At 42.4% G+C, this 23,117-nt stretch overlaps 1 protein-coding gene across 2 annotated transcripts; it reads left to right on the forward strand.

Annotated features, from left to right (window-relative positions):
* Nucleotides 1–373: 373 nt before the first annotated feature.
* Nucleotides 374–23,076, forward strand: xrn1 (5'-3' exoribonuclease 1). Of its 2 annotated transcripts, none has more exons than XM_040144097.1 (41): nucleotides 374–615; nucleotides 1,881–2,113; nucleotides 2,904–3,001; nucleotides 4,133–4,242; nucleotides 4,386–4,496; nucleotides 4,608–4,693; nucleotides 4,875–4,962; nucleotides 5,175–5,343; nucleotides 5,497–5,564; nucleotides 5,983–6,120; nucleotides 6,254–6,423; nucleotides 6,955–7,044; nucleotides 7,344–7,500; nucleotides 7,716–7,835; nucleotides 7,927–8,096; nucleotides 8,474–8,591; nucleotides 9,011–9,106; nucleotides 9,754–9,857; nucleotides 10,384–10,518; nucleotides 10,782–10,944; nucleotides 11,353–11,466; nucleotides 12,008–12,106; nucleotides 12,237–12,352; nucleotides 12,593–12,739; nucleotides 12,952–13,041; nucleotides 13,317–13,452; nucleotides 13,600–13,656; nucleotides 14,129–14,261; nucleotides 14,451–14,520; nucleotides 14,743–14,938; nucleotides 15,051–15,140; nucleotides 15,324–15,407; nucleotides 16,044–16,094; nucleotides 16,447–16,530; nucleotides 16,768–16,905; nucleotides 17,334–17,469; nucleotides 17,602–17,774; nucleotides 19,318–19,431; nucleotides 19,609–19,714; nucleotides 20,127–20,305; nucleotides 20,435–23,076. In XM_040144097.1, the coding sequence occupies exons 1-41, from the start codon at nucleotides 541–543 to the stop codon at nucleotides 20,792–20,794; spliced, it is 5,172 nt and encodes a 1,723-aa protein (XP_040000031.1). In that variant the 5' UTR covers nucleotides 374–540; the 3' UTR covers nucleotides 20,795–23,076. The 2 variants fall into 2 exon arrangements, with proteins under 2 accessions (XP_040000031.1, XP_040000032.1); XM_040144098.1 differs by having other exon boundaries at nucleotides 16,450–16,530.
* The last annotated feature ends 41 nt before the right edge of the window (nucleotides 23,077–23,117 follow it).

A 23,117-nucleotide genomic window follows, 5' to 3' on the forward strand; every position in this document is an offset into this window, starting at 1 on the left:
TTAAGTCAGATTGAGATTGTGTCTCTTAATTTAATGATAATTATGACTTTTATCGAGTCAAAATTTTGATATTAAAATGTTGTACTCAAAACAGTAAGATAGTAAGTAAAATCAATGCCATGATTAGGACTTCTGAAAAATGTAAACATTTTGGCTTGGTACCTCACGATCTTGTGTGTAAAAAGTTAATATTATGACTTTTTTGGTTTCTTTTATTTATCTTTTTATTTTCCCAATTCATTCTTATTTATTTTATGGCGGGAATCGGTTCCCATAGAGACAATTGTGGCAAGGAGGAGGGGGGGGGAATGATCAATGTGAAACAAAAAATGGAACAACTGTTTCGCGAGTCGCGGCGGGATGTTTTAGCGGACGGACCACGGACAACTAGCTAGTTAGAGGCCGCTGGAAACAAAACCTGACCCCACTGGAAAGCAAGTTCAAAACCTTGACTGTATTTCGTTACCCACATAGCCAAATATCTGATCAGTTTGGACCGCATACTTATTGGATCCACAAGTTAAGAGTTTTGCGCTGAAGATGGGGGTACCGAAATTTTACCGATGGATTTCAGAGCGCTATCCATGCCTCAGTGAAGTTGTCAAGGAACATCAGGTAGGAAACCAGTGATGAATATCGTTAGCCTCTCAATCTACTGTTACCGAAAGCCGCAGCGTTAGCTTAGCTAGCTGCTGGCTATCAGGGAGCTAAGTGCAGAGGGCCGTGGAACTTTTATTCCACGTAGCATACCAGTGTTATTGGCCGGCCACAGGACAGTTCTCTTGTTGCAAAACACCTTTGACCCCGTTATTTTATTATACTCATCAAAAACCTAATGTTATCTACCAAATTACAACACTTACTAGCTTGCTGTTGTGGTCTTCTACGTGTACACATTTTATCGTCAATCAGACTCAGAGTGAATATAACTTAATAAATGTGAAACCACTGGATTGGTTTAGGTCTTTGCTGGGCAAGAACATTCTGACCAACAATAAACCCCTCCGCTAGCTACCTGACTTTACACCAGTAAGAGATGAATGGAGGCTACAGCTCGTTATTGTCGCCAGCTGGTTTGCAGCCACCGTGCTTGGCGGTGTTTGTGAAGTTGTTTGAAAATGCAGTAGTTACGTAGTCGTCGGCACCAGCCCGTAGCTGATACCAAGGGGCACATTATTATTTAACCTTACGTCACTGAGTGTTTTCGGTTACTTAAGCGGCAGTGGGGTGGACCCCAGTGACCGAGTTCCCCGTGTGGTGAGCAGGAGAGCACTTCCGTGCTGGAGCGGCAGCGTTGTCAGCTGGTCGTGGTTCAGTGTCACTCTCATTGCGGTGAGACAGCATTGGTGCGAGGGGTGAAGACAATTAGAAGGACGTTTTATGCCAGCAACCTTTATGTGGGGAAAACACTGGGTTAGGAAAAAAAAATGTTGTATGCCCACCTGTGACACTTTATGTCACTACACAGTTACAGTTCACACACACACACACACACACAAAACATTTACCTCCCTGTTACTACACCTAGGTGTCAACATTGTTGTCAGTGTTGCTGGAAAAGGTTTTTGGGTCCTTTGTCTGTATCAGGCTGGAGGAGGCTGCTAGAAGGCTTTAGGTGACTGACAAACACAAGCTGACCCTCTTACTTATGGCACGCAGAGTTTGCCATGTGAAGGATGTCCCATCCGGCCGACGCACAAACTAAAAAACCCTAAAGAACGCCACACAGGAGAGTTATTGTTGTTGAGATGCATTTCAGACAGTCAAGGAATATCAACAAATTTTACAAGTTGGTCACTTTCCAGGAACGCTGCAAAATATATTTGACCATTTATTATCCATAGTCATTGTGTGTGTTTTTTGTTTCTTTCTCTCTTCAGATTCCAGAATTTGACAATCTCTATCTGGACATGAATGGGATTATCCACCAGTGTTCCCACCCCAACGACGAGGATGTCCATTTTCGCATCTCTGAGGAAAAGATTTTTGCCGACATCTTCCATTACCTGGAGGTGCTCTTCAGGATCATCAAGCCCCGCAAGGTCTTCTTCATGGCTGTGGATGGTGTGGCGCCAAGGGCAAAGATGAACCAGCAGAGAGGGCGGAGATTCAGGTAGAGATGGATGCAGGGTGAAAGAAACATAGAGAGATACTTTCCTCTGCGTGGGTAAAGGGTGACACCCAGAATGGGTCAGCTTGGGTCAACTTGGGTCATCTGACCTGGCTCCGTGACCCTGTTCCAGACCTGAATTCATTGTTGATGTGTCTCTGGCTTTGTTATGAAAGGGTGAACACAGCTTCCTGTTATAACCTGTTATAACAATTACCAAAATATTTCTTCTTCTTCTTCTTCTTCTTCTTCTTCTTCTTCTTCTTCTTCTTCTTCTTCTTCTTCTTCTTCTTCTTCTTATTATTATTATTATTATTATTATTATTATCATGACGATGGAATTATTTGTTCCCATAGTAAAAACTTCTAGCCCTTTCATCCATAAATGCTACTCCTCTCAACCTCAGAGACACTTGAACATGATTGTTAAATTTAGGTTGTCCGCGTAGCTTTTCATGAGGTGACCAAATAAAGAAGTTGAATTTTATGAACATGCCTGCACTGTGATGTTGAATCTCAAGTGAAAATAATGCTGCATTCTCTTTTAGTTATCTGATCAAGATGACAACTCTGTTCCTATATATGTTTACACACCACCTGGTATAATTTTGTGGTGTACAAGTGATGTCTGTGGGACTACAGTTATAAGCCTGTGTCCTGTATGAACTGCCTAACAAGGCAGAATGAGCCCCAACATTTGCTTTGCTAAAGACTGAAGAAAGCAGACTACAGGCAGGAACACAGCCCAAGCCTGTGAGTTTGACCTGCCGGGGATGGGTGTCTGTGTGTCTAGGTCGGCCAAAGAAGCAGAGGAAAAGATAAAAAAAGCCCTGGACAAAGGAGAGGTCCTTCCCACAGAAGCTCGCTTCGATTCCAACTGTATCACTCCCGGTAGGGATGCTCTCAAGCTTTACACAAGAATAACATCACACAATTGAACTGATAACAGGAGCTGTTGCGGAATATGTAAAGATAGCTGTTCATCTCAGGGTAGTAAACTCTGTTATTTTCTAACCTATTAACACGAAAACTTCTAAATCTAGAAAAATGATCATTTGTCATTTCTAAATAAATATGGAATCACTAGAATTGAGAATTGGAAAGGGTTTCTTCTCCATCAATGTTTGAAAGTTTAGTCCGCCATTAGCAGTTGCCCCAAACATGTTAACTTGCACTGCGATAGGTGATTGTTTCTACCCATGTAGCATGTTACAGTAACGCATCAGTCAGTCCTAACAAATGGCCCAGTTCTGCTTCACTTAAGCTTTGCAAATTTGTATTCTAGTAGTGCTAGGAATTTTCCCCAGAGGAAAATTACAGTTGTACTGTGCTCGTGTCCCGCGTGTTCCTCATTTAAAATGGACAGAAATGTTGCGACCGCACAGTAACAGTCGTGCCATTTTGTTACCTCTTGTAAAAATGATTCCAATTTTCTGCAGTGAGGTACACAGCTTTTAAATTTGGAAAAAAGAGAGCACCGGTATTGGATCATAACCCAGCATCTGCACATATCCTGACTGAAGTTAAGGATCATCCCTAACTGAGACCCCCTTTTCCGGTGGTCTTGGCCCCATTGTTTAGTGGGCACCGGAGTTTGACTGGAAGCTTTCATAGCAGCCATAAAAAAAAAAAAGTGAACCAACTAGGCAAACACACCAGATGAAGGAACTGAAACATAGTTTAGGTGTAAAGGAAACCTAACAAAGTTTCAGGGTTAATGTGCTGATGGTAAATTGCTTGTCGTGTCCACTGACAGTATCTGTTGCATGGTCATCTGCTTATTCTGTACTAGAGTGAAAAGAAGTTCACATTGCTGTAATCGTCTATTTAGGCAAAGATACTGTATAGTGAAATTTAGGCGGTGTGGGTCAAGGTTATTTTGAACTTCAGTGCAACTGCATTTTTCTTGTTAACTACATGCACACTACAAGGTGTTTTATTCAGTATTAAGGTTTCAGATGTAAAGAAGTCTTTTCTCAGAAAGTTGGCAGCAGCTCATTTAATCACATATCCTCTTTCCAGGCACTGACTTCATGGCGAGACTCCAGGAGCAGCTCAAATATTTTGTCCACAACAAGGTCTCCACTGACAAGCTATGGCAGAACGTCAGAGTCTACCTGTCTGGTCATGAGGTGCGTGAACATTGTTTTAAAGAGAACAGGCCCTGCAGTTTCAGCGTTGGGGCAAACCTGCCTCCTGCCAACTTTTCAGTTACTGTGATTCTTTTACAGCTTCGGTCAATATTGCTTGTACTAAGTGTGTGTTTCTCTTTTAGACACCCGGGGAAGGAGAACATAAGATCATGGAGTTCATTCGCTCGGAGAACGCAAAGCCGGGTCACAACCCCAACACCCGCCACTGCCTCTATGGCCTGGATGCTGACCTGGTAGTGTTTGTGTGCCCATGGTTTAGACTTACACGAGTACATACATGACTGCTCAAATCCTCTGTGGGTTTCGAAGAGACACTCATACCGTCTTTGCACTCTGTGTTGTAGATAATGTTGGGTCTAACCAGCCACGAGCCAAATTTCTCCCTGCTCAGAGAAGAGGTCCGCTTTGGAGGAAAGAAATCCCAGAAAAGGTGTGATATGCTTTTCTCTTCCTCTTTTGTGTTTTTTTTAATTTTTATTTAATTTTTTTTTTAAATTGCTGCTATCTTTCATTTTGGTTTTTTTCCCCCTGTTATTTACATATCTGTTGTGTAATATGCTATTCTACCATTTCCTTTTACTTCTTAACCCGGCTCTTTTATTCTCAACCAGGATAACAGCTCCAGAAGAGACAACGTTTCACTTACTTCACTTGTCTCTGATGAGGGAATACATCGACTATGAGTTCTCTGAACTCAGGGTGAGAGAGACACACACACACACACGCGCACAAAATATGGAATGAACAGTGCAACTAGTATAATTATGCCAAATCCTAGATGAAGTGTGGAAACCAAAAAGTCATTTCCATGCCAGGGAAAGTTTTGGTAAAAGTTTTGGTGTCTTAATGCGTTCCACTTTTCGATACTCCTTGTCGGCTGTATTCTGATTATGTTTATCTGTGTTTTTCAGAATCAGATTGGTTCTGATTATGACTTAGAGCGAATAATAGACGACTGGATTCTGATGGGATTCCTAGTGGGAAACGATTTCATCCCCCACCTCCCTCATCTTCACATCAACCATGATGCTTTGCCATTGCTGTACAAGACCTACATCAGTGTACTGCCCATCATGGGGGGTGAGACACACACACAAACAGTATTATGGTACTTTTTCAGTTGCAAGTATTGTTTGTTCTGGGCAACCATTACAACAGAGAAATATTATAAGCTACTAAAATGTGTATCATATACATAAAAAAAACAAAACTGAATCCTGTTTTCTGACCCAGGTTATCTGAATGAGAACGGCCATCTAAACCTAAGAAACTTTGAGAAATACCTGGAGAAGCTCGCTGAGGTGAGACAACACTGTAAAGCTCAGTGTAAATTCTCCGTTAATCTTATCGTTGATATTGGCATTAGTCTTTCAAAATGTAGGAGCATGTTTCATCTGAAGTGGTCACTGCTGTTGTTGTCTTGCATCCCGTGTATGTGTAGTAATTATTTACTTTGTACAGCGTAGGCAGTAAGTTACTGTTGTTGACTTTTAATTAAAGTAACACTAATTATTGTAAGAATCGGTGTTAGGCATGTTCAGTTGTTAATCACAAAATTTGCATTTAGTTTGAGTAGTTCAGTTTGTCATAAAGTTGGTTTAAAATTAAGTGTTTTTCTTTTCAACGAATTATTATGTGATTGCATCTATTCTGGTAAACACCAGCAAATTGTTTAACCTTTTTGGAACCCTCTTCTTCCCCTTTCCTGCCTCCCTCCAGTTTGACCGGGAACATTTTAGCGAGGTGTTTGTGGACTTGAAGTGGTTTGAGAGTAAAGTTGGCAACAAGTATCTAAATGAGGCGGCTGGACTTGCAGCAGAGAAGGAAGCTGCTGGCAAAGACACCAACAAGATAGAGGTAGAGATGCAGTGATTCAAAATAAACCCAACAGTCTTTGAATGTTGTCATGCACAGTTTCTAACATGTGTTCCCTGTAATTAATAATACAATATAATATAATTTAATAATCATTCGTCGTGTGTGTGCATAGGATTATTCCCTCTGTCTGGCAGCTCTGACCTCATCAGATGAAGTGACTGGAGAAGGAAAGGTGACGATGGCAGAAGATGAGGAGGAGGAGGACGACATGTTTGAGACTGAGTTCAGACAGTACAAACGCACCTACTACATGACCAAGATGGGTGTGGATGTGGTGTCTGAGTGAGTGTATAGATGCAAACACACGCAATCCACAGAAACAAAAAACACATTACTTAGTATCCAGAGCTGATCACTAACTTAAAAGTTGATTGTATGTTGGTCTTATGGACAAAAAACAATGCCTAAGAAATTAAAGTGAAGGTCTGAAAATGTATCCCCACTAAAATGAACACCCTGCAATTGTTAATTGTTGCAGAAAGGGCAGATAACTCATTAAGGGTCAACCACCACACTGGCTGTTAAGGTTTTGAGACAACACAATTTCACAGTGTGAAATGTTAATGTCAAAGGCAACAGTATTACATTGTGTTTTGAAACTGAAATCAAATCCCTTTGTCACTTGCAAAACTTCACACAATACTTGAGAAATTAGAAAATAATCAGACATTAATGGGCAAGTAAAGTCAAATATATATGTGAAAATTTACCACAGTATAGACATGATGTTTAGCCTTTAATTAGTTGATGCCGATACATCGATTTGTAATTTGCAAGTGTCCCTAAAATATGTTTTTATCCTCCTATTTTCAGTGAGTTTCTAGCCAAGCAGGCCAAGTGTTACGTGGAAGGTATCCAGTGGATTCTGCACTACTATTACCATGGGGTTCAGTCCTGGAGCTGGTAATAACTTCTCTATTATATGTCACTGACTCTCCACGCTGTGTTTCTCTTAAGTCCAGTGGCCTGGAAAAGGTCAAAGAACTTCATACACTCTCTTGAAGAGTAAGGGAGTAGGGGATCATTTCTCATCTGGGTCACTTCACATAGGAACACATTTCTGTACAACAAGCCCAGTTTTAGTTGAAGTCTTTTCCAATCCATACAGAAAATAAGTCACACAAATCAGGAAAGAATAGAACCTCATGAGCCCTTCCATCTGCTCTCTTTAGTCTTTAAAAAATGTGCATACGTCTCTCTAGGTACTACCCCTACCACTACGCTCCCTTCCTGTCTGACATCAGGAATATATCGGGGTTAAAACTGACCTTTGACCTCGGGAAACCCTTCATGCCCTTCCAGCAGCTTTTGGCTGTCCTGCCTGCTGCCAGTATGGCACTGCTGCCTGAGTGTTACAGGGTAACACACACACATCCAAACACACACGCCCACCGACTTTCTGTCTTGTGCTTTTGACACTCAGTCATCAGTTTTTGCATATCACATGGTGCAATTATCACAAATTAATTTAGCTATTTTAAATAGTAGCGAACATGGCAAAATGTAAAAAATGTTCCTGAACAACCCACACAGGAAAAAATAAAGATGATAATATATTAATTTCATTGTTTCAGCACCTGATGACCAGTGAAAGCTCGCCCATTATTGAGTATTACCCCCTTGACTTTAAAACGGACCTCAATGGCAAGCAGCAGGAGTGGGAGGCTGTGGTGCTCATTCCCTTCATAGATGAGGTAAACATGGACACACTTGAAGGAAAAAATAATGACACCCATTAACGGTATAACCATATGTGTATATGTTTGTGTCGTGTTTATTGAACAGAGGTGCTTACTAGCGGCCATGGAGCCCTACAATCACAAGCTGACTAAAGAAGAGAAAGCCAGGAATTGCCACACAGAGTGTGCAGTCTACTCATATGACAGTGAAATAGACTTCACATACACGTCCACCCTGCCCCAGCTGTTCCCCGACATCATCCACTGCCACGCCAGGTAGAAAAAAACACACACGCACTCACCCACAACCCATTTGTAATTGACTCGGTTTTTGTGGATTTTATGTGACCGTGACATGTAGTCAAGAATTTTCCCTCCTATTCAAAGTGAATTTACTGTCCTCACAGTTACAGTTACTGTCAATAAGAGAGGCGAAGAGTGGAAAGTTTTCACGTAATGTAATAGTATTTGCCAATGATTACTGCTGAATTCAGGTGGTCATGGTTGGTCATGTCATAAAATAGCTTTAATTGTCCATGCTTTCACACACCTTAACACCACCAAACAAAACTAACTCAGCCTTTACACCCACCTAGTTCACATGCAGGCTGCTGTTCATTGCAAGTTGATTGTGTTGTGTTCGGTTGATACAGGATAGCGCACATCCCCATGGATGCCTGGCAAGTGCCTCTGGACCATGTCAGCAGGCGCGTCGACCGCTCAGCTCTCTACTTCTGTGGCTTCCCCACTCTACAACACATCAGACACAAGGTAGGGGTGCGTGTGCGTGCGTGTGTGTGCGTGTGTGTGCGTGTGTGTGCGTGTGTGTACGTGTGTGCGCGCATGTGTGTGTGTGTGTGTGTGTGTACAGTATACTTGTTGGATCGCTGATGACACCTAAAAGCTCTGAGCCCCATGACAGGTTTTTGCCCTTAACCTTGTACACAGAAACTGCAGTGTTAAAGTGTAAATTTAACACCCATACAACACATTTTAACAACCTCTAAATCTGCAGAAGTCCCTCAGGAACAATGTGTTTTGGTTTTTTTTGTTTTTTTTCTACTGCTTGTCGTGCAGGTTTGATTTTCAGCTTACTTGGAAGTATAACAAATAACGCTCTCTCTTTCTTTCTCTCTTCTGTCTCGTTTACCCCTCTCTCTCTCATCTATGGGCTCACTCACTGTCTTTAGTTTTATAAGAAGAAGAATGGGGTGGTTGTGTTCCAGCAGAGCAGCAGAGGGGAGAACATGATGCTGGACATCCTACCCAGCCAAGAAGGAGAGACGGTGAAGTTTTGTTTGTTTATTGATCTTGGACAGGTCGCCAGTCTATCACAGGGCTGACGCATAGAGACAACAGGCACAGAAGCCAGAACCGTCTTGCAGTGAAGTGACAGTGCTAACCACTGCACCAGCGTGCTGTTTCTATTATATCTAAATGTCTTGGGACTTTTGAACTCTCTTTGAAGTCTTGAAATACCAAATTAACAAGATACAAGGCTTTCATTCTTTTTTTAATGATAGCATAAAAGTAATTATTACAGTGGCTTAAGAAATGTCACCGGATATCCAAAAAATCAGATGTCGACCTACCTATGTCTGTAATGTGCGAATTTTATTATGTAGGGAAACAGAGTTAACATTAGGACTCATCCGAGGATCGGGAGCCCTAAATAATGTTTCTTCTTACTAGTTAGTGAACTATGCGTTGAAACTTCAAAATGAACAGTAAAGAATTTTAAAACTGCTTTGAATTTGAACTCAACTACAGACTTTAGAAAAGAAAGTTAGCTTTGGTGTGCACTTGTCTTACTCGCTGTATTTTTGTCTGTTTCTAAGCCATTTTATTTTGAATTTACGCGGTATATTTCTCTGCCTTTCACTCAGACTTGTCTCTCTCTTTTCTCTTTTTGTTTTTGCCTCTGCATCTCTAGCTATGTGATGATGTTGCCGCGCAAGTCCTGGGGAAGTCTGTGTTCGTGAACTGGCCCCATCTAGAGGAAGCTCGTATCATTGCAGTGTCAGATGGCGACACCAAGTAAGCATTAGCACAGCAAATTAAGCCTTCAGCAATGACGCTGAATGTGTTAAATGTGTCTGAAAACTTGATTTTCACATAAGTCTCTTGTCATGCAGGTCTTGTATGCTCTGGATATAGAGATTGTTTTATCACACCGTTTATTAGAATTGCAGTACTGTGTTTTGTTTTGTTTTTTAACGGGAATTAATTTATTAACCAGTAAGAAATGAAATCAAAGGATTATGTTGCTGAGAGAAAAGACTTGAATTGGGATCACGATAATGCTAATAACCCCTCTGCTCTTAAGACTCATGTAAAAAGTGTCTGCTAGAGTTTCTTTTGTGACACGACCACTGGGGGCCAACAAAGTAAAAAATGTTACAAATTCTACACAATTTCAGAAGGTGAACAAGCTCACCAACATTCACCAAATGTAGCATGTATGTCAATTTGGCCAGTTGTTTGGAAGCACTGGAGTTTGTCTTTGTATTTGGGAGAAGCTTGAATCTTGGCAAAGTGGCAAAACTTTCGCCCTGTTTTGCAGGTTTTGTCTGGAGGAACCGCCTGGTGTCCAAAGAGTGTATGACAGGCCCTCCACTCCTCCTCCCACCAAAGTCAACTGCCTGTCTGACAAAGAGCAGAAGGAATGGGTGAAGGATGTCCAGGGAATCACTGAACAGTAAGGCGCACAAAACAACAGAGACAAAACATTTTTTGTGAATCAGTAGAGAAAATACAGCAGAATTTAAACATCTTTTCGTAAGAATATTGTTTTGAAAACACATTGTTGCCGTTCTCATGTGTGGCTAAGAAGCCTTTAAAGCCGCTGTAACAAGAAGGTTTAACTTTTCTTGTTCTTTCCTATAATCATGGTAAAGCATCATGTCTGGCTTATTTCGTCTGTTCCTGATTCCATTCATATGTAATTTTTCATTCTCACAGTTTCCTGAGGAGGAAAGGCATCGTGGTGAATGAGACAGTGGTGGTTTTGTACGGCCAGTTGCTGACAGGAAGGAAGTATGTCCCCAAAGCCAATGGAGTGGTGGAACTAGAGAAACAGTGGTCCAAACAAGTTCTCCCTTTCGCCTACCAGACCGTGGTTAAGGTACAAGTGTACATGTACAGTACACGAAGGAGTACACAGATAAATGGAAACATACACTATACCCAACCCAGCTCCACTATGGTAGTGTGTTTGAAGCTGAAAACACTTGGTTGTGGTTAGGGAAAAACCATGGTTCCCTGAGGTTCTGTGGAATGTGGCACACGTGTTCCACGCCCCCAATCATGTGATTTTTTTATTTATTTATTTTTTTATCATAGACACAGTTTTATTTGAAACTTAGTATAGTAAGTATTGTAAGATCACTGATCCAGATCCACGTTCGCATCCGTATCAACTGATTGTCCGCTGATAATCCTGAATACACAATTGCACCCTTTCATCACCAATGTCCCCTACTCTCTGACTAACTCACTCGCCCATTTTCCGCGTCTCCCTTCATCTTCTCAGGACATCAAGGCCTTTTACTCGTCTCTCACCTGTTTTAAGAGCTTAGACGAGCTCTTTCCTCAAGCAACTACTGTCTTCATGGTGGGGAACCCGTACTACGGAGCCATGGGGGAGGTATGTGATCAGCTCTCTGCTTCCTGGTTTCTGTAAAGATCAGTTCATTAGGGAAGTAATCAATGGTAGACATTTTAATGAAAATGAGCTGTCTCATTTTGGTAAATCCTCCACTCAACAAAAAAATCCTCTAACGACACTGACTCTTCTCTTACAAACCTGGTTGTAAGGAATGAGAGAAGTTTGGGCCCATATTTAAACCCAAACTAGAGTAATAGTGAAGTGGACTTTAATCAGTAGTATTCAATTAATAAGTGGTTATGATAAAAGCAAATTGTATATTGTTTGCCATCTGAAAGCTGAAGTAAGTGGCATCTATGAACAAGGAGCTTGGAACTGCTGTCTCTCTTATACGGACATCACTGCAACGTGATGTTTTAAAAGCTCCTCCTATTAAAGAGCTTTTGTTCTACTTTGATCTCAGGAGTTTTTCTTGACTATCATGTATAATTTGTGGCGAGCTACATGTTCTTCCTAGGCTTGTTGGCGTATTGAACTGCGTCCTCCTGAATTGCCATCTATCTTGTGACTGGCTTAACAGGTGCAGGATTCTAGTGATGTCATTAAAGATGGTCGAGTGCGCGTGGTCTTCAACGTGCCACATGAGCCGCAGCTGGAGCCCTTAATCCAGAATCAGCATGTAAGAGACGCAAAGACAACTCTTAAGGCATTCGACTGAGAAATTGTGTTGATTCTGAGCGTATTTTTCATCCCCACACGTTTGTGCCTCATGCCCAATATGTATGCCCGCATGTGTTTGTATTTTATAGAAATACTGTGTGAAGTACTGTCCCGGATATGTTCTGGCGTCTCGTCTCGGCATCACCAGCTACCTTGTCTCCCGCTTCTCAGGAAGCATCTTCATTGGCAGAGGCTCTAAGAAGAAGTGAGTGTTACAGATATATTTATTTTTGACATTGCCACCTTTGTCCCTCTTAGTAGAAATCTTGTGTGCCGAATAGTTATTTAAAAATATCTCTGGTTAATTTGGCTATTGTTGACATGAATATTAAAGATTTTGCAGTGAGTCTAAAAGTTCTGCTTGTTTCTGCGATTGTCAAGAAATCAATTTTCAAACACGGGCGTTTGTCTGCTTTCTATTCTCTGCTTCAATCTTCTCCTCCAGTCCCTGTGGGGAGCAAAGAGCTAACGTTGGCTTGAACCTGAAGTTCAACAAGAAGAATGAGGAGGTTCCTGGATACACCAAGAGAACTGAAAAGGAGTGGCTCTACTCTGCTGCTGTGGAAGAACTGCTAGCTGAATACCTGGACAGGTAAAAAAAAAACAACCAAAACAAAAAACACACTGTCCTTTATTTTTTCGTAGCTCAATACAGCACAGAAAGTCTGGTGGTACTGGAATGGGTTAAATTCTTTCTTTTAACTATTCCAAGTCTAAAGTGGTATATTTGTGAAAAACTATAGTCAAACTGTCAAATGTTGCCCTGTTTTATCATTCTAAATTATGTGTGTTATGTTTTTATAGGTTTTCAGAGGTATTCAACACAGTGTCCAGAAACAGCCATGATGATGTTTTCTATGAAGATGACATCTGGCCTGGAGAGGACCAGAATGGGTAACACACACACACACACACACACACACACACACACACACACACACACACACACACACACACACACACACACACACACACACACACACCAAGACTTACATTATTTTGCCAGTGAGCAGGTGGTTTGCTAGGAGGGCCTGAGTTCTGCAAAGACTGCCACACATTACTGTACACAGCATTTAATGGCGGTTGAATCATAATGCAGTTGTTAAATGAATCCACTGAGTTGATGGTGTCATTAGCGATGAACCCTGATATTGATGGACATTCCACAGGGCAGAGAAGGTCGCTGAAATCACGTCATGGCTGAAAAGTCACCCAGTCAGCTCCATCAGCAGGGCGTCATGTGATCTACAGGTGCTGGACTCTGCCATAGTGGAAAGGATCGAAGAGACAGTGGAGAAGGCTAAGGTGACCCTGACTCACACACAGCTTCTGAAGTCTGCATTCAGTCCCGGTTCCAAATTTCAGACATGCTCTGTTTCAGTTTTATAGTGTGTGTATTCACTGTCCCCCTGCACAAACCTCTCCCCCTCGTTCTCTCTAACTCACTCTCAGGTGAAGAAGAGCACCAAGAAAGTCCGTGTGACCGTTAAGCCTCATCTGCTCTTCAGGGTGAGTACACTTTTTGCCTGCATGTCAGCCTATATGGGTGATTACTAAAGTGTAAATGTATATGTGAAGTCCGATTGGTGACATGGCTTTATAATTCCACAATAAGCATCTGTCTTTGTCAGATGGAAAGTCATGAAGAGATGTGAAATTACATGAAATATTTTCAAAATCATGTAAAAATATACTTCCGCTCTGCTCACCATGTTTATGATACGGTGATGTATTTTAATGAAAAATGTTATAGTTAGAAGTCATAATCCTTAAGATTTCAGTTTTAGTTGCTTTGGCGACACCTATGATTACTGGTGGTGTTAAAGTGTGTTTTAATAATACACTGCTGTGTTTAGTGCCACTCGCGGCAGCAAACATGCCTTTTGCAGCTACTCTGTCAGAGATCTATCATAATTTATTATGTATGCTGTATTTAAAAATGATTGAATATGTATGAATAAATGCCCATGTTTGTGTGTAGCCATTGGAGCAGCAGCAGGGTGTGGTTCCAGACCCAGATGCAGAGTATCGCCTCTTTGACAGGGTGGTCAACATCAGGGAGAGCTTCACCGTCCCACTGGGACTCAGAGGAACTGTTATCGGCATTAAAGGAGGTGTGTACATAAAGTACACATTATCATTTCTTTCATCCACTGATTTCTTTATACAGTTTGAGGGGAAAAAAAAAAAAAAAAAAGTCTACCAAAGCTTCAGCACTTGTCGCAGGACATGCGCATGATATAAAGAGAAAAGATACCACATAATTCTCACGGGTAATTCTGTGTCTGTGTTTGTGCTTTCAGCGGAGCGTGAGGTAGAGGTTCTCTATGAAGTGCTGTTTGATGAAGAATTTGCTGGTGGACTCAACATCAGGTAAGTGCATGTGCTGCGTGATTAAACAAAACTGTAGCATATAATATATATGTATACTGGCAAACAAAACACTGTAAAATATATGTCAGCTGTTGGCTAATTGGCTGATGATTTTGTTTTTTGACTTACACACATTTGACTTTGACTGGACCCCCCCACCCCCCACCAGACAGCTTTCTGACCAGACATGTGACTGCTGTGTTGTTGGTCTTTCCTCCTCAGGTGTACGTCACCTCGTGGTTACCGCCTACCCCCCTGCGCTCTCATCAATCTTTCCCACGGAGCCCGAGTGGATCACACCTCCCACAAACTCACCGCCATCGTCAAGCCTCAGCCCGCCGCTGGTGCTAACTTCAACGCACACCGCCAGCTGGCCGGCCTCAACCATTCGCCACGGTCACCCTTTGTACCCACACAGGTAAGAGGGGAGAGAATAAACACAATGCAGCCGCACACAGTTTTTTTTTTTTTTTTTTTTCCTGTTTGAGATGAGAAAACAATTAGAAAACCTCTCAACTCCTTATCTGTAGCATAACAACAAACACGGCGCGGTGAAGGCAGCCTCCCAGGGCAACAGGAACTCTCCCTCTAAGGGTCCCATCCAGAAACAGCAGGCCAAGGTAAGTGCAAGCTTGCCTGTATTCTCACTTCTACAGGCTTACTCACCATGTGACCTTGTAAATGTACATTGTATGTACTGCAGTATGCAGACTACGTGCATAAAGTTACAGATGTGCACCACTCGAAAATTTTGAATTAAGGCTCATAATGTTTTCTCCTTCTATCACAACATCTCCATCCAGAGTAAAGAGGAGTACAGTAATGTGTGGCAGTCTTTGCAGAACTCAGGCCCTCCTAGCAAACCACCTGCTCACTGGCAAAATAATGTAAGTCTTTGTGTGTGTGTGTGTGTGTGTGTGTGTGTGTGTGTGTGTGTGTGTGTGTGTGTGTGTGTGTGTGTGTGTGTGTGTGTGTGTGTGTGTGTGTGTGTGTGTGTGTTTTTTAACAAACAATGACACTAACATGGCACCAGTAACAGAGCAGGGTGTCAACAGTGGTGCTGAGCATCCTGTAAACATGTCATTATATCCATTATATGTTCATCCAGACTAATCATTATTGACCTTTGGATTACTAAGTGTCAGATTTTTGTACAACAGCACAAAACCGGTTTAGGAGAAGACATTATTGGTGTTTTCTGGTCTGACTGGTCTGAATCTCTCTCTGGGGTTTTCTTCTTGACTAATCAAAAATGTATCTAAGTTACATGCCTCTAACTCCTTTGTCTTCACTGTTGGACGCAGCCCAGCTCTGTGTCAGGGAGTGTAGGAGGCCTTAGCAAAAGAAGACAGTCAGTAGCCTTGACATTAAGCAGTACAAAGTCAGCGTGAGTTAGCAAGGTAATCGGCACAGAGGAGCATCCTGCTGTTACTGTTAGTTCTTGAAACACGCTCATTAAGACGTTTCAGCGTGTTTAAGTCAAAATTTTTAAAAAATAAAAACTTTGTCTTTGCCAACTCTAGGAAGGATACCCCCAACAGGGGAAAAACCAGCACACAACCTCCAACAAAGCTGTGAGTACACACACACACACACACACACACACACACACACACATACACACACACCGTACTATAAGTGTATGCTTTCCCAGAATCCAGACAGCATAAAACTGCAGTGTAAAAGTCATCTCCTCTGTAGAAGGAAGAGGCTGACAGCAGCTGCACTCGTGACCGATGTTAAATCACAGATGTTATCACAGATGTTAAAATAGATGTGTGTGCGCCCACATGTGGCAAGTGACTTGTGTGGGTTCGATTTAGGATGTAGACATTTGCTTTAACGTACATGTGTGTGCTTGATTTTGTATTTATATTTGTGTATGTATGTGTGGCCAGAGTAATGTTAGTCTGCTTCTGTACTTAGCAGGCTCCAGTTGGTGGCATCAGACTGTTGAAGAAAAATGAAGACGTTGACTCCCTTTTCCCCTCACAGACCACAGCCAATAAGGTACACACACACTTCTAGCCGCCTTTCTCAAGTCATCTGTTTCAACTACCTTGTGTGCCTCTTGGAGCTGTGAGGGTCAGTACAAGGGTCTGAGGTTTCAGCCAGGTGCTTGTTTTAAACCATAATGGTCGGAATCTTGTTTACACGTGTTTAAATCTCTCCACAGTGTATGTGTAAAACAATGGCTCCCCACTTTCATTCTACTTTGTCTTCTACTGTCACATTTCTCTCACTTAGGCTTCGACTGAGTTTGAGGACCTCATTGCCAGTCTAAAGATCTCTAAGGGAAGCCAGCAGACCCCACCCCCTCCTGCTCCTCCACAAGCAACCACCAGCCAGTCAGATGGGCCATTGTCTCCACAATCCTTTGCCATGGTGAGGACTGGAGGCATGGACTGGTTGAACACATGATCAGCATGCTCACATCTTAGTTATAAACATTCCTTAACAATAGTAGCAGACTACTTTCTGTATTGTGACATTATGGCTTTAAAGTCCTTGATCATGCCTCTGTAATAATGTACATTCTTATTTGGACATCATGTAGTATGGTGGCTAAGTATCGTATCTCTATTCCAGCCTATCTCTATACTTTTAAAAGTCAGCATTGCTGTAACAATTTTTAAGCTTTTTCCTTCTATATATATAATGAATGACCATTGCCCCCAAAAATTGATCTAGACTATTTTTTTGTCCCATGAAATCCTGAACAACACGCATTTTACAATCATTTTATTTTTGACCAGTGTTTATATCGCTGGTCACACAATTGAACTTTGTTTGTGCATTGGCTGTTGCTGTAGAAGGGAACCCTGGTACTGAAGGAGATGCTGAAGATTGACAGTGCTGGAACAGGAAGTCCCTCTCTCCAGGACACAGCTAACACCACCCCCTCCGTAGGTCAGCAGCAGAACAGGAGACGATCATTCAAGAAACTAGGTAAGTAACTGACTACTGCACCACGGCCAGATTTACGGCAGCCAGCCTTACAAACTGAGGAAGGGGCACCTCCTTTATTTACAACATGAACCATTTTTTTATTCATTTTCATCCCTGTTTCTCTTCTTCCAGCGGCAAATATGAATGCTCCCCATGGTGACACAGTTGCATTAGCTTCTCCTGCGTCAGCCCCCTCCACCAACCTCTCCAACACTGTGCTGACCAGTAAGGTGTCTGAGTTGGCATGTGTCTGTGTGGGTTTAGGCATGGCACCACCCGAGTTCAGCTATATACGAAACAGACAGGTAATACGGCGTATTTTACATTTGTCTTTCACAACACACAGTGGCTAAAGAAAGTATTCCAACCCCTTCACTTTTAGCAAACTTTGTGTTGCAGATTTAATTTTAGATGGATAAAAAATGCCATTTTTGCCCATCTTCACTCAATAATCCATAATGACAAAGTGAAAATGGGTTTTTAGAGAATATTACAAAATTATTAAAAATCCAAAAACTGAAACTCTTATTCACAAAAGGGTCTGATTAGACCCTTTGGTGTGACACTCCAATCTGTGGTCAGGTGCATCCTTTTTGCGTTACTTATCTTTGAGATGTGTCTACAACTTGACTGGAGTCTACCTATGGCCTCTGTGATAAAATTATGGCAAAGGTATGAAACCATTTCTAAAGCTTTGGGTGTTCCCAGGAGCACAGTGGCCTCAATAACTGTGAAATGGAAGAACTATGGAACCACCAGGACTCTTCCTACACTTGTCCATCAAGCCAAACTGGGTAAGAAGGCAAAAAAAAAGTCTTGGTGAGGAAGGTGACCAAGAACCCAACAGTCACTCTAACTAGAGCTTCAGAAGTCTTTTGTATTGATGGAAGAACCTGCTGGAAGGAAAACCATCTCTACAGCACTCCGTCAGTTAGAGCAGCTAGACACAAACCACTTTATGTAAAAGTCATATGACAGCCTGTTTGGAGTTTGACGAATGACATTTAAAGGACCGAGAGCATGAGGAAAAGGAACCTTTTGGGCAGAACTCCAAACACTATGTCTGGTGAACATCAGGCACTGCTCATCACCTGGGTAATACCATTTGTAGTGTTAAGCATGGTGGTGGTAGCATCATCTTGTGGGGGGGCTTCTCAGTGGCAGGGACAGGTAGAGGTCCTTTAAGAAAACCTGCTCCAGAGTACACGGAACCTTAGAGTGGGGCGAAGATTCACCTTTCAGCCTGACAATGACCTGAAGCATACAGCCAGGAAAATGCTAAAGTGGATTCAGGAAAAGTTTCTGACTGTACTTGAGTGACACAGCCAAAGCCCAGATTTAAACCCCATAGAACATCTGTGGAGAGACCTGAATATGGCAGTTCACAGATGTTTCCCATCCAATCTGACAGATCTTGAGAGGATCTGCCAGGAAGAATGAGAAAAACTGCCCAAATCCAGGTGTGCAAAGTTTGTAGAGACATCCCCAAGAGGACTTGAAGCTGTCATTTCTGCCTGAGGCTTCTACAAAGTACTGAATTAAGGGTCTGAATACTTTTGTAAGTAGGGTTTCAGTTTTTGGATTTTAAGAATTTTGTAATACTCTCTAAAAACATGTTTTCACTTTGTCATTATGGATTATTGAGTGAAGATGGGCAAAAATGATATTTTTATCCATTTAAAATGAAATCTACAACACAAAGTTTGCTAAAAGTAAGGGGTTGAAATTCTTTGTGAAACCGCTGTCCATCTGTATATATTTCACATTTTTTGTCACAAGTTGCGCACCTTGCACAAAGGGTACAGACTGATATGTTTTCATTCATAAATGTCCACTTTGTCTCCACAGGGTCTAGTAGTGTGTCAGGTGAAGCTGTCCAATGGGTTGATGGTTCACGGTCCGCAGTGCCAGTCAGAAAATGATGCCAAGGAGAAAGCTGCCTTCTTTTCCCTCCAAAGACTGGTACAACACACACACACACACACACACACACACACACACACACAAATGAGTGTTTATGTGAGAGAGTGTGAGAGATTGCGTGCTTGAGACAGCTGGTGGAGTGTGGGAGTCATCAGGTATTGCACATGAGATCTACGACCAAAGCTTCTCTGACTGTGTCCTCTTGTGTGTCTGTAGAACTCAGTGGGATCGGGCTTCCCCCTCCCACCTCCTCTATACCCAGGAGTGGGTCAGATACGACCTCCACCCATAGGAGCCATGACCCCGGTCTTCAACCAACAAGGTCGGTCTTCCCTCCTTATTTTTGTTGAATAGTCGGTTGTGAGGCAGCAGTAACAGTTATTTAACTTTCAGCATGGAATGGTAAACCTATACTGTGGGGAACAGCTGTCCCTCAAGATGACAACCCTCCATGTGGCCTTACCTGAAACATTATTGTCACCATGATTATCTCCAAGTCCTTGATCATTGTTTGTGGCATTGCCCAAAAGTCATAACCATATATTAGAGCTTTTGGAGCTTCGTTCTCTAAGATTTTTGCAGTTTCAGTCATTTGTCTGTTCTCTGTACTGAATTTTTTTACCCTTCATGTTAGTTTTTTCTATCACAGGCGTCATTTGAGTCTTTCTTTGTCTGTCTATATAAATGAATTTGAACGTTTCATATCCTGTTTTCTCACGCTCTGTTTTTTCCAGGTGGTTTGCTGTTGCCCCCCCAGGGCTATGCTCCTGCCCCTCTGTGGGGGATGGCGCTGCCTCCGCACCACCAGAGCCAACCGTTTTATGGAGCCGCAGGAACCTTCCCCGGTGCCGCCCGCCCCCAGCCTGCATCCACACTGCCCATCGGCTCACACAACCAGTTCATCCCGTTACAGGTAAACACACACCTAGGATGGGAGGTGTGCAGAACGAATGATTTTAAAAGTGTGTTGCTGCTTCTTTACACTTTACACAATGCCCCATCGTGGTAACCCAGCGTTCTGCTTGTCCTCTAACCCCGACAGGTAACCAAGAAGCGGGTCTCAGCCAACAAGAAGACCCAGGAAACTCGAGAGTTTTACAGCGCCGCCCAAACCGTGGCCAGAAACCAATCACAGAAAGCCCAGAACCAGCTGTCTGGCCAATCACAAATTCAGAGTGAACCACAGAGCGGTAAAGTCGACCAGCCACACCAACATAATGACAACAGCAACCCCTCTTCGTCCAGCACCAGTCTAGCAGATGCCGTTTCCATGACGACAGCAGCCCCGCACACACCCCCTCGACAAAACATCTCAGCAACAGGCCACAACCCCGGCTCTGCCTCCAAGAGGAAGCACAGGAAGCTGGCTGTCAACTTCGAGGCGGCTAAAGTCTCAGACTGATGAGCTGGTGTTTCTGTGTGTGTGTGTGTGTGTGTGTGTGTGTGTGTGTGTGTGTGTGTGTGTGTGTGTGTGTGTGTGTGTGTGTATGTGAGAGGACAGAGGTGTGTGTAGTGTTTTTAAGTTGCTGTTTTATAGCCTGACTCAGCATCTCTGATCAAAACCTCCTCAATCGGAAAGTTTCTTTCCGCTCAACATTTCGCCGTCGAACGCAGCGCCAGTTGAAACGGGGGCCCAGAGCAAACTTTGGATTTAAAAAAAAATCGAATTATGTTGTTCGCTTGAGCAAACAAAATTATTCCCACTTTTCCTTTTCCCGTCTGCCTCAAAACGCAGCTCAGAAACATCAAGCCTGTGCGGAGTTCCATTCTCCCTTCACCTCTTCACTCAGAGCTATGTCACTGCAGATGTCTACCAAGCCTGGTTATTGCAGTTCTCCACTCCTCCGAGATGTTGCCTTCTCAAGCTTCTTTGTGGCCAGTGTGAACCTACAGGGTGCTCTACAGTTAGCTTACTGGTGTGGAAAGGAATCCAGTATACCGGCTAGAAGAGTAGGGTGCATTCTGGGATGCGGCCATAACTCCTTTTGTCTTTCTGTGACGCTTTCTTCGAATAGGTTGAATTTGTGGACCAGAATTCCTCTTCATTAGCAGAATTGACTAAAGTTGTATTTCTTTGAATCAGAACACCAGAGCTCTGTTCAGCAGACTTAAAGGAAAACTTTGATTTGTTATAGGTTTTTTTTTTTTTTTAAATTCTTGTCCATTGAGCTTGGTCTGGTTGAGAATGCCCAGGACTGAAGAACATCTAGTGGAGTCAAACCGTGCCTAAAAAGTGCATAGTCTTTATTAAATATGCATTTTAGGGAAAATTCAGTAAACAAAGAGCTACTCACCAGTCAGCGTGTTGAAACTTAATACACCGCTCATATTGGAAAACGTAATAAATATTCTAGTCACTAAAATCAGTGCAAAACAAGTATCATATGAGTCAGTGTTACTGGGTATTTTTACGCCGTGCAGCCTCCACACACGTCAGCTCCACTTGTTGCCTTGTATGTTTAGGGTCAGGAGAGTTGTCACGCTGACTTTAGCTGCTGCTGCCGTCCCAGCTCTGGACCACGCGGCAGACATTCACGCCAACACGGACTGAGAGCACGCATTTGTTGAGACCCATCATGCTCCTGGTCACACAGTGGCCGCCATCATTTCGGAAAACCCTCTTGGATCAAATTTCGATCTTGGTTCTCAGGGACACGTAGCCATGGCAGAAGCCCTCTTCAGACGTTGGCCTCAGATTTGCACTGCAGTGGCAACCACTGCCTGCTTTCACTTTCATAATGGTAGACATATTATGTTACTTACATGTACGTATTTTAGAAAAGTAGTTTGGATGGACATGATGCTGTGTTGGCCTTGTTTTGTTTTTTATGGAGTGTTGGTAATATTATGCAGAAAGCAGCCTTCTCTAATGGCTACGATTGTACATACTGGTCACAGTCCATGAATCATTACAGTCATTTGTGTCAGGATACATCATCTTTGTCAGGTTTGGATCAGCGATGTTGTCTCCCATTTAATTTTGATTATTATTTCTTATCCAGTTCCACCGCTTTTTATTTCCCTCAGACTTTTGACACTTTTTCTGCATTTTTACACTGTGTTTATGGTGTGTTAAGTTAAATGCAAACTGTCTGAGCACATTGCAGAATTACATGGACATGAGAGCTGATCGGAAAAGAGCCCCCAACCCCTACACACACACACACACACACACACACACACACACACACACACACCCGCCCATACATGTGATTATAAAGCCACTGCAGAGCTGTTTTACACCAGCAGTTAACCCAAAACCTGACCCAACCTACAATAATAAGAGAGTTCAAATCTCCAGAGGATGTTTTTAACGTCCATTTTATTTTATGAACTGGACCCTGTGAAGTCCTCTAATTTTATTGCTGCAGTCTCCAAGCTAATTTTACATTTATTGACTTCTGTTGGACCTAGAGGATCACTTACACTGCCAGATTCCAAAAGCAACTTGATACAAGATCCATCTTTCTGTTTGTAATTGTAGGGTACCTGGAGATTGTGGCTGATTTTACACAGGTGCAAAAAAATTGACCTTTTTTTTTGTTGTTGTTGTTGTTGTCTATTTTCTCTCTTCCACTAACTAATTTAACAGTTTTCTTGTGAAAGTGGGAGCTCGCAAAGTTTATACCAATACCATGTACTTTTGAGATTTTTAATAGAAATGAGATAAATGCAATGATTTTATTGATTGTGTGAAGATTCCTGACGTGACAGAATTGTTTGTA

This window comes from Xiphias gladius, chromosome 14 (assembly GCF_016859285.1).
Source record: "Xiphias gladius isolate SHS-SW01 ecotype Sanya breed wild chromosome 14, ASM1685928v1, whole genome shotgun sequence".
NCBI classification, from domain to species: Eukaryota; Metazoa; Chordata; class Actinopteri; order Istiophoriformes; family Xiphiidae; genus Xiphias; species Xiphias gladius.

What these genes read in the sequence shown, in the direction of transcription:
- xrn1 (XM_040144097.1), top strand. Translation starts at nt 541, where the DNA reads ATGGGGGTACCGAAATTTTACCGATGGATTTCAGAGCGCTATCCATGC. An exon ending in ACCTGGAGAAGCTCGCTGAG is followed by an intron (nt 5,565 to 5,982) that starts GTGAGACAACAC and finishes GCCTCCCTCCAG; the next exon opens with TTTGACCGGGAACATTTTAG. An exon ending in AAGACACCAACAAGATAGAG is followed by an intron (nt 6,121 to 6,253) that starts GTAGAGATGCAG and finishes GTGTGTGCATAG; the next exon opens with GATTATTCCCTCTGTCTGGC.